We start from the raw sequence: 12,027 nt of genomic DNA on the forward strand, positions 1-12,027 counted from the left end.
GAGACCTGTCTCCCGTCGGAGTCCGAGCGGTTGCCGCGGTCGACCCCTCCGCGGACTCGCAGGCCGGGCACGGACGAGCCGGGCGCCGCCGAGCTGGTGGCGAGGGCGCCATGAGTCAGAGGCAGGTGCTGCAAGGTAGGTCCGGGCGCCCCGACGGGGGGCGTCGGGGCCCGGGGGCCGCGGGCAGCGCGCTCCAGCGTGTCTCTCCCCGCAGTGTTCGAGCAGTACCAGAAAGCCCGGACCCAATTCGTGCAGATGGTGGCGGAGCTGGCGACCAGACCGCAGAACATCGAGACGCTGCAAAACGCGGGTGAGCCCTCACCTCGCACTCGCGTCGCCCCGCGCCCCGACCCCGCGTCCCTTGTTGCCCCGACTTCGCCCCGCATCTCCATTCCTAGTCTCCCTGGGTCCTTGGCCCTGCCTCGCCCCTCACCCCGTATCCCCGGCCCCTCGTCGCCCAGTGTCCCCTGGCTTCGCCTCGCCCCGGGTCCCCGTCGCCCCGCTCCCCAGCCGGCTGAGCTGTTGGGGAGCAGCAGGATGGGGACGGGAGGACAGCGTCCCTAAATTCCTCCAACCCACCGCGGAGGCTGTAGAAGCGTTCGGTCTCTTCAGCGGGTCACGTTTCCAGATTGGTGTGAGAGGGACCCGACGTCCCTATTTCCATCTTTATCGCAACCAAGCACATGTCAGGTTGTCTGAGTCTACCCTAATCAGACCCATTTTATCCGGATGCCCTGCCTTTGATCACCTTCGACTTGACTTTCTCACACCAAAGGAATTCCAGAGCAGTTGACCCGTTATTTCTTGTCTTGCATTAGCGAAAGAGCGAAGATATGCTTGAATATTTTCCGAGAGGTTCCAAGTAGGCAGAGACCTAGCTTTGAGAAATCCTTATGGTGCTCTCATTACACGTCTCGATCCGAACTCATGTAGACTCTACAAGGAGAGGAAGAGTGTGTGCCTGTGTGTGTGATTTGCTTCTTATCTTTTAACATAAACAGAGAAGAAAATGGTGGTACACCCCCCCCCACTCTGTCTCTGTCTCTGATTAAGGATGATTCCACCACCATCTGAAGGCAGAATTTTATTGCTGCTGTGTCATGAGAAATCTTCAATTTATGGGATATGATCTTTAAAACTCATTAAATTAACACGGATTTGAAGAAAATTCAGAACATATTTTCAGGGCAAGAATGTTTAGACATAATGTTTACTCTGGGTTTCTTTGAGGGGAATTACTACTGCACCTAGCTGGCAATTTCTTTTGTCACTGGGAGGGATTCTGGTGTTTATTATTGCATGTTTTTATTTTGGGAAGCGGATGTATTTAGAATAGAGAAAGTGTATTTTGTAATCATTTAAAAAAACTTAATTTTGAGATAATTGTAGATTTACGTGCTGTGGTAAGAAATAATATAGAGAGCTAATGTACCTCAAAACTGTAGTATATCACAACCAGAATATTGACATTGATAAAAATCCATCAGTTTTTTTTTCAGTTTTCCTTGTACTTTAAGTGTATGTGTGTGTTTAGTTCTATACAATTTTATACCGTGTGTGTCCATCACCACTGTTGTCAAGATACTACTTTCATCACCACAAGGATCCCTTGTGATGCCTTTTTATAGCCACACCTACCTCCCTCTTGTTCCTAACCCTGGGCAACCACTAATCTGTTCTCCATTTTGAAAATTTCAGAGTTGATAGTCTTTTCCTCTACAGTTGTTTCATGTGAATTCGTCTTCTTTCTTCTGCACGTGTGTGTGTGCTTGTGTGCATGCACGTATACTCCTCAAAGTGCCCAGAACAGTGCTGGACACACAGTGTTTCATATGTACTGACCATGTTAACTTCATTAGAGCATATTACATTTTTTGAATGGGCTTATTTTTGGATTTTTTTTCCCTTTCAGTCCTACTCAGTGGCCTTCGTGAATGGACACTTGCTATTTACAAATATTTAATTTTCTGGACAGTATGTATACAGCTAAACTAAAACATGATTTCTTAAAAAGGGAAAATGATTGACATTCTTTTATAAATTTGATACTGAAATATGGATGTACAGATAACTCTTAAGATACAGAATATCATGTTTTAGCGTAATAGTGACAGATTATCTCTTCTCATAAGTATACAATGTAGAATATATTGTGGAATTTAATCAATCCAAACAGGCTAAGTCATCACCAAAGTATAAGTGACTTAGATATGGCATTCTTAAATAGCCACCTATTTCCACTTATGGTCTGGCTTATGAAGGAATGGAATACAAAAGGAATATAACTTAATGTTTTGAAGTTATCTGCACTTGACTAATATCTTGATGGAATGGTAAGATTTTTCTTTCCCCTGAGGAACTTATTTTAATGTATTTCACGTTATCTAAATTCAACTTAAGCACCCCTTTAATAACTTTAAATAGGGACAGATGAGTATTCTAATATATTTATTCTTTTAATTTAAAAAAACCCTGTAAGCTTTGTTATGAAGACTTCTCTTAATAGTCAACTTAACCATTTAAATGATTTATTTTTAAAACATCACCATGGATTTAAAAATGCTTTTGAATGAGCCACAATATTTGTACATAAAGTATATATTTTGATCAAGCTTTTTTTTTTTTTTTCAGTCAAGTGACTTCATTTTGGTAGCATAAGATACCAGTGCATTTTATTCCTGACTTTGACATACTGTCTGCATACCTGGGAGGGTTTTGTTTTATTTTCCCACTTGTCTCCCCTAATAAACTGTTTAAATAAATATGTATCATGGATCCAAAATAATGTGAAAAAAAGTTTCCATATAGGTATCATGATAAATCAGTAGTTCACTGGTTTAGAATTTTTAAATTCATTCAGTGTGAAAGGAATCTTAAAGGTAAAAGTTATCAATGAAGTTTTATTTCATTTAAAATCTCTGATCTTTCTCATTGTGTTTTTGATGTGCTAATGAGAGAATCTGCTCTATTAAATATGTCCAAAGTAATTATAAAACAGTGTTGCAAGATATCTTCTTCAGAGTATTTGGACAAAAATAAGTTTGAGTTCCAATCAAAATTGTTACTAGAAAGAACTGTGTACAATGTGTCTATAACCTAGAGTTTTTTTTTTCCTCATTGAGATTTTGTTCCTTCTAAATCAAAAGGACATACATGAAAAGATTAAAAAGTTTAATGTCTGTTATAAAATCTCTTTATGCTTCCTCAAACCCTGTATGTTTGGGCCATTACATCTTGCAGCTATTTAAAAATGAATTTGGATACTTCCCCTCTTTGAATAATAACACATGACTTCAATGGTAGTGATAATACATCGTTGTACCAATTGTGGAATTTCAGCAATTGGTGGTGGTTGTTTAATTATAAAATATAAGAAAGGTGTTTTGTGGTATATTGGAGTACCAGGCCACTCTTTGGTTGTTTAGAGGGTCTTTTAAAATAAGCCAGTAAAAGCCCGAAGAACATGATTTTTAAACTGCTTAACTGCACGAAATAAACTTCTTCTGAAGCAGCTATTTATATAAGAAAAGTGGGGGTAAAGTTTAAAATAATACTTTGTAATATTTTGCTTGTAACCTATATATAGCCAAACAGTAAACATGGCAAATCATAGTTATGCACATTTTCAGAAGAGTAGGAATAGAAAAGTTTGCCTATCTCTTTAAATATGCACCTGTATGAAGCTAATTTGCAAATTGAGGCAATTTATTTGGTTCATAATTCAAGAAAATAAGTAATATATGTTGACATAAAATGATTTTAAATTGCATGTGTCTTGGGCAGGGGGAAAATCTTCATATTAATGATCTAGAACTTCAATTTGCTATGAGAAGGAAAAGCCTGTAGTAAACATTTATAATGTATTTAAAACACATCCTGGGAGGTACATGTACAATACCATGATTCTCCTACAAAAACTGTTGTTCCAAAGGATATTAGAACTGAAAAGATAATTAGTAAAGCAACTTCAGAAAACTTAACGAATTATGCCCTTTAAATTTGATGTATTTGCCAATATAAAAGGAGTCTTATAGTTCTGAATGTACGATAATTAACTCAAAGCACTGACTTTTTTTTTTTAAGGATAGGGTAGGGATAGAGGGCTTTTTTTTTCTTTCTTTCTTTCTTTTTTTTTCATATACTTAAGTGGAAAATGTTCCAGGGAACTATAAAAATTCTGAATTTTTATGCACCTACCAATATATCCTAAAAACAAGATTTTTCAGAATTTTATTCTGTGTCCCAAATCGTTGTTTCTACATGGACATTTATCTGTTTTGTTATCTAAGCATTGGTACATAAGTAGAAAATAATGCAACCAGGGCTGGGATCTCACTGTTTTCTTAGGAAAAGTTTGATGACTAAAAAGAAAAATCCAAGCTGTAGATAAACCTGTAAGAGTGGGTTTTTGAAATGGCAGATTGTGGGGTTACATTTTAATGTCACAGATTAAATGTTTTTGAAAAGTTATTTAAGTGTTTCCTAAAAGCACTTTACATTTGTTGAATGTTTTTTCAAGACCTTTGCTCCTCTGACTACTAGAACCTTTTCCTACACTTCTTTGCCTGATTAATTCCTACTCATTCTTTATGGCTCTGCTTAGATGTTGATTCCGCAGGGAAACCTTCCTTGAGCCCTCCCAGCGGGTTGAGTTTATTGATTTATCTTTCCCTGCTTCTAATATTTCTCTTTCATAGTCCTTATCACAACTGTAATGGTTTAGTTTCTGCTTTCTCTACCAGATGTAAATTTCATGCCTAGCATAATGCTTAGCATAGAGCAGATGTTCAACATGTTTAAATAGAATGAAGGAAGGAGTAATTATTTTTCTAAGTGTTTTCACATCTCTTAGAAGATTAGATTCTTATAACAGCTCAGGTAAGTAGAGTAGGTATCTTCTTCACTGTGGTTAAAGCCCAAAGAAGATTGGATAATTGCCCTCATCACAAAGTGAGTTAGTGGCCAAACTGGGACTAGGACCTTTTTCTTAATTGCTGTCTGACCTTGTGCTCTTTCTGTGTTACCTCAGAGGTACCAGGAAACTATTCCTAGATGTTCTAGGAGTTCCAGATAAGCCTCAGTGTTAACTGTTAAAACAAGTCATCTATTTAGGCCTTTGGGTACCAATGACTGTCCAGTAATTGTGCATAACTGCTTTTGAGGTCTCGTTGAGGACCATTATGGGATCTTGAGTGGAGGCCCAGATGCAGAGAACTAACTTTAATTGGTAAATACCTGGAGGTTTGAGGGAGTGGAAGTTGTATTTAGGGCTTAAACTGGCCTCAGAGCTCTAGAAGACTTTTTGGTTTCCTCTGGCTTCTAAGGAAAGTCTTATCAAACCAGAAGCTCTTTAAAATCACCTGGGGAAAGTGTGTAATCCACTGGAAGTTGAGAACCAATAGAGTACTTGAGAGAGTTGTTGGACTGAGACCTCCTGTTATCAGGAAGAGTGCCCAGGAGACTTCGTCAGGGCCCAGGGAGGCCAGCTGCCCTGTGATTGCCTGTCTGCTCTCCTGGGTCTTTTGAGAACATTTGAGGTAGAGTACAGTGAAGAGGGAGGCCCTTGATATTTGTTGGTTGGTTGATGTGAATGCATACTCAACACTTCCCTTTGTTCTTTATTTAATCACACTTGGTGTGAAGGGCTTTTCTTCCATGTTCACTGGGGGCAGAACTTTGGGATTTCTACTGAGTAGATTTACTGGCCCTAGGAGAAATCCAGGGCCATACCTTGAGAAAACAAATTGGCCTTGTCTTGTAGTGGGTGGAATGGCCCATTTGAACACAAGTCAGACTTCCCTAATTTTCAAAGTGAAGTATTGGTTTTGCCATACACCCCAGTTTTCTATTATAAGGGTGGCTCAATTTTAAATTTATTGTTTATCCAAGTTCTGTTAAAAAATCTAGGTGAAAACAAATGATATTTGTGCTTGTGTATGTGTGCATGTGTCTCCAAAGGAAATGATCTCTCTCCACTTTTCCATATATTCTAAGTTGTATCTCTGTGTCAAGTTAGAATCACTATTATATTATGTAAGTAAACTAGATTACATTAGTTTTCTATAAAAATGTCTTCGTAGAATTAGTCTAATAATTCTAAAAGTCCCTCTTTTTTTTTTTTTGAGGGCTTATTTAAAAATAGATACTTAGACTTTCCCATAACTTTAAAAACCTATCATTGAAGATGTCCATTTTGCTGTTAAATTTTTTAATACAAAGATATACTCTTTTATTCAACCAATCTTTTATTAACTGTTATGTTTCAAGCCAGGCCTAGGTATGATTTCAGGAAAAAAAAAATTTGTTCCTGCTTCCTTTTATTTCACAAAGTGGTTCTCGTTCTACTTTTGCTGCCACAAAACTCAGTGCTATGTTCAGAGTTCAGCTGTAGCAACCATCACTATATTTCTGATTTAAAAAATAACCAGCCCCCGTCTCCACTCCATGGCTCTTAATTATTATCTTTGTATCCATATCTTTTAGAGTAAACTATCTCAAAAAAAAGTAAACTAGGTAGAGTATGATTAAAGCAAAGAATTTCATCTGAAGATAGATTTTTGAACTGATTGCCTTTCAAAAGTTTCTTCTTCAAATATTACCCATGAAACCTCTTGGAGCAGACAGTCCTTTTAGACTGTCCTCTTTATTCTCTATACTGACCCCATTCCTAAACATTCCAGTCTTCTCCAGGAAGATGGGTGTAATAGGTGTATATTGTAAAAGAGAAAACACATTGACAGAAGAAGACAGAACTAATTTAAAATTTGCAGCTCTGTAGAAGACTTTAAATTAAAATAGAATTATATGTATGTGGGGTGGTTTTAGGTGAGGGGGTAGTTTAAATGACCCATTTGAGTTCCTTAAAGCTTTATGAATTTATGATGATGACACTTATGTACCTGACCTCGTGTACCTAAAAAAAGAACTATGAACACATGTTATCCATTTTGTTATTTTAACTAAAATTTACCTAAAAAGAGAAAATTGCACATTAATTTTCAGAGTTTGTTCGTTCATCATTCAACAAACATTTACTGAGTGTCCAAGTGCCAGATGCATGCTTAGATGCTGATCGTGCAAAAATAGCAGGCATAGACTCTGCCCTTAAGGAGCTTATTTGCTAATGGAGAGATATATAAATACATACTTTTTGATAAGTGTCTGATATATAGACATATGGAACACATATGAAGGGTAACCTAACCAAGTTTTAGGAATGAGGGGTGCTGGTCATGGGAGGCTTTTAGGAGGAGGTGTTATCTGTGCTGAATTTCTTAGGAGTTAGCTAGACGAAGAAATGGGAGAGGAGAACTGCATTTGGGTAGAGGGAACATTATGTGTAAAGGCAAATAGGCAAGAGAAAAGATGGTACTTGATAGAAAAGGCAGATGTTTAGGTATGGCTGGAACTTCTTGGGTTAATAGGACAAGAGAGAGGCAAGTCAGTGGCTGGAGAGGAAAACAGCCCTAATTATGAAGGACCTCATCTGAAGTTTGGATTTATCCTAAAATTGATAGAAAGCCATTGAAAAGTTTTAACTAGAGGGATGGAGGGATTCATTTGTGTTTTAGGGAGATGATTTTCACAGTAGTGTGGAGAATAGATTGGAGGGGATTGAAACAGGGTCGGGAAGACCAGGTATCCAGTTTTGCTATAGCAGTCATGCTGGATAAGAGATCTGCCAGACTTGTGACTTAGTAGAAGGGGGCTGGCAGGGGCAGGTGAGGGGAGAGAGGAGTTCAAAATGACTCCAAGGAAAACTCTAATTCGAAAAGATACATGTACCCTAGTGTTCATAGCAGCATTATTCACAATAGCCAACACATAGAAGCAACCTAAATGTCCATAGACAGATGAATGGATAAAGAAGATGTGGTATATATATACAGTGGAATATTACTCGGGCATAAAAAAATAATGAAATAATGCCATTTGCAGCAACATGGATGGACCTGGAGATTATCATACTAAGTGAAGTAAGCCAGACAGAAAGACAAATACCATATGATACCACTTATATGTGGAATCTAAAATATGATACAAATGAACTCATTTACCAAACTACAAAACAGAAACAGACTCACAGACATAAAAAACAAATTTATGGTTACCAAAGAGGAAAGAGGGTGGAGGAGGGATAAATTAGGAGTTTGGGATTAACAGATACAAACTACTATATATAAAATAGATAAACAACAAGGTCCTACTGTATAGCACAGGGATACACACACACACACACACACACACACACACACACACACACATACACATATCTGAATCACTTTGCTGTATACTAGAAACTAACACGACATTATAAATTAAGTATAGTTCAATAAAATTGTTTTTAAAAATTGTTACAGCCCTCCAACTGGCAGAGGGTCCAGTACAACATAGGCACTCAATAAATGTTGAAACAGCTTTGGAATGGCAAACTTGTTGCCTGATGAAAGGCAGTCCTTCATGCTTTCACAATAAAATGACTTTTAGAAAGAAACAAAGAAACAAACAAAATGACGCCAAGGCTTCTGGTTACTTAGGCAAATTAGCACTCTTCATGAATGGAGAAGGGATACAAACAGCACAGGGAAATGGAGATTTCACTCTGTAACAGTGCTGAGGTTGAAGTGTGTCTGGGAGATCTATGTGCCAGTGACTCTGGTAAGCAGTTTAGATAGATAGGGCTCTGGGGCTCAGGAGAGAGATCTGAAATGAAAATAAAGGCTTGGATATGTGGAACTTACATGTTCATTTGAAAACTATGTTAAAAGCCCATTTTATATTTCTTCACGTAACTATAAACACGTAAGTTCTAATCATTTTTATCTGAAGTGTCATGTAAATTGAACTTGCCATAACTTTTATGCTCTACATACTCACTCAGTATAAATCTCACATATAGACGGTGGTGGCAGTGACCTAGTCAAGAGTCACAGTTGCACTGGACAAATCAATGGAATTTAGGTTTAATACAGTAATCATGGAAGAGACACAGTAACGTTAATGGCAGAATCATGTGAATTCAACAGATGGTATGCGTTCTAAACCTAGCACAGGGGCCAGTTTTCATTGGTAAATAGGCTGACTGACATTGGAGAAATAGGAGGGCATAGACTCCCAAGCTATAAATAGCATCTACCTAGTAGGATTGTAGTGAGGATTAATGGGTTAATATTTGTAGATTTTTTTAGAGGAGTGCCTGGTGATGCTCTAGAAGTATATGTTAAATAAGTGAATACATACTGTGCTTCCTTGCCCTCTTAGAAGAGTTGCTGGCTGCCAGTGAGAGTCAGTGATCTCTGTCTCATCTTCCTCTCACCCCTCCCCACTCAACAGTGACATGTCAGGTGTGGTAGTCCTTCACTCACAAATGACTGAATTGACAGTGAATCACCAAACAAAATTCAGAGGATACTACAGTTAATGAGAATAAATTTAAAAGGAGAAAATATATTACTCTTGATCATAAGAGTTTCTTGAATCATTTATGATTACAATTGAATTTTATGTAAAAAAGACTATATATACATTTTGTGATTCATTCTGACCATTTAAATAAATTATAAGGCTCTTTGTGTGTTGTAAGGGATATAACACCTAAAATCATAATTGACTTTATAGTTATGGCAGTGAAAAAGTGTTTCACAGAAAGCAAGACAAATAGATATGTGATACCAAAATTTACTAATTCTTAATCAAATGAAGGAATAGTGGCCAGAGGTATATAATCATAGAGGATGAAAGAAATCAAATCAAGGCCTGAAAATTCTTCTCTAAAGAAAAGCAAGGGAGGAACACAAATATTTTCAAGTGAAAAATGACCAGTGAAGGAAAACAAGAACATGCTTTAAAACTCATCAGTGTCATAAAACTTGCTTCAGTAAAAATATAGACATGTAAATGTAATAACTTGTTATAGAAATAAAAAAACTAAAATCAGAGTAAAGCTGATGAGTGTAATTGGAATTACTCTGTGATAGGAGAGTAGGTAGTGCTTGTAATAGTAAAAATCCAAGTGGATAGTGGTCTCTAGAGTCAAGACCACAAAGTGTTTCAATAAGAGTTAGATGTGCGTTCAGAACTGTGCTAGGTAATTTGAGAAATAGAAGAAAAGTGTAAAACATAAGCACTGCTCTAGAGATGTTCATTATTATACTGAGGAGGTAAGATATTTATTCACATAAAATAGAGAACCACGTAAATATCAAGGATGGCTACTGTGCTTTGCACAACTTCGGGAGTGCCATTTATATCATGATCTATGTGAATGGCATCCCCTGGATTTGTGCAGTATGCAGCCTGCCCAGCCGTACATGGTGGGCCTGGGAATTATTCAGAGTCTTCATTTTCATTTATTTATTTCCCTGAGAATGAGTAGTGCAAACAATAAAGCTCCCCATAGCTTCCCATTTCTCTTAGAACAACATCACAGAAATCTTCATTTAACCTATAGCTAAATTTATCTGGCCCCAACCAACCTCTCCAGCTTTACCCCTTGCCGCGTCACCCCTCCCACTTTACGTTTCAGACCAGTATAGATTTATCATGGCTTCTTCAACAGTCTGCAACAATCATGCATCCCTTGTCCAAGCCAGAAACTGGGAAGTATCGGTGATTCCTCCGTCTTCTTCACAATAATCAGTTTGTCTTTTAAATATCTCCTTAGACCTTTCACTTTTCTCTTTCCCTTTTGCCGTTACTATACTCCAGGCTATCTTCACATCTGGCCTAGGTTCCTATAATAGCTTCCTAAGTGGTCTTCTCTCTTTTCATCCTTTCTCCCCAGTGTAATCAGAGTGGTCCTTCTTTACAGAGTGCAAATCTGATCTGTCACTGCACTGACATTAATGCTCAGATTAAATTTAGAATACTTAAAACAGTTCATTGGACCCTTCAGGACTTTTGTCTCCGTTAATCTCAGCCTTCTTTCTCCAGCTCCTCTCTCCTCTCTTGTACTAAAGTCAAACTGTATTCTCAGTTTTGTCATCAAGTCAAACTCGTTTTGGTTCTGGGCTTCATTTATACAGTTTCTTCCGGTTGGAGTTCTCTCCAATCCCTGCGCCTTCAATTTTTTCAGCAGACAATCTGCCTGAGAGCCTTCAGATCTCAATTTAGATGTCAGTTAGCCTTTGCACCTTCCCTCTGTCCCTCAAAGCCTGGGTTAGATGCTCTGCTGTGTTTTTGCAAAGCATCCTCTACTCCTTTAGTTGCACACATCATAAAGTGTTGTTTATCTCTCATGACCCCTTTATGAGTTCCTTGAGGTCAGGGACCATTGTGTTTTAACACCTTGTAGATTCTTAATATTTCTTAAATGAGTGGTGAATGAGCTATTCATTCCATAGTAATTCTAAAATACATCGTAGAAAAGGCTCAATATGTGGGGCCGTGCGACCTTAAATATTTCTCCATTACAGTGTAAGGTACTGATTGATTAATGAGTCATCTATGTTAATAATAATAAAATGTTGATGAAAAATATGGTCAACATAGGGAATTGATTCCTTTAGAGCACTTTTATTTATCCAGCATCCAACTGGTGTTTATTTTGTCCTAGCTAATCTTCCTAGCACTTTAGAAATTTTAGCTCATTTTAATTCTCACAACAGCTTTATAAGTTGGTCCTAGAATTTGTCACCATTTTACAAATGAGGAAACTGAGACACAGAGTGGTTAAGTAATCTCGCTGAGGCCCCACAGCCAGGAAGTGGCAGAGCCCAGATTTGAACCCAAACAATCTCCCTCCAGATACATGCTATTAACCACCTCAGTCTGTTGTCTCTCAGCATAGGCAGTCATGTACCAAGTAGGGCAAGATTCCTTCTATTTCTAAAGCACGAAGTTTCTTTCATATTTTAATTGGGCCCCAACAGAATGCCTGAGTAACGTCGATGGTTAAGGGTGAATCCTTTGCTGAGTATTGGTTAACTGTATGCAGAAATCACTTCTTCCAAAACTTGAATGAACTGTAGTAGCAGTTTCATAGTAAATGGATACATGGAAAGTAGTTTTAGATTAAAATAAAACATA

The 12,027-nt window shown here is 37.9% G+C and overlaps 1 protein-coding gene across 2 annotated transcripts in view; it reads left to right on the forward strand.

The window, feature by feature from the left end:
- Positions 1-12,027, forward strand: part of SPAG6 (sperm associated antigen 6) — an 82,848-nt gene continuing 70,821 nt past the window's right edge. Inside the window, exons 1-2 of one of the 2 annotated variants that reach the window (XM_082449860.1) lie at positions 1-135; positions 215-310. In XM_082449860.1, coding sequence (XP_082305986.1) covers positions 111-135; positions 215-310 — 121 coding nt within the window. In that variant the 5' untranslated portion in view covers positions 1-110. The remainder of the gene's footprint in view (positions 136-214; positions 311-12,027) is intronic. The other variant, XM_082449861.1, reaches the window with a different exon arrangement.

This window comes from Balaenoptera physalus (assembly GCF_965194825.1).
Source record: "Balaenoptera physalus genome assembly, chromosome: 2".
Classification (NCBI taxonomy): Eukaryota; Metazoa; Chordata; class Mammalia; order Artiodactyla; family Balaenopteridae; genus Balaenoptera; species Balaenoptera physalus.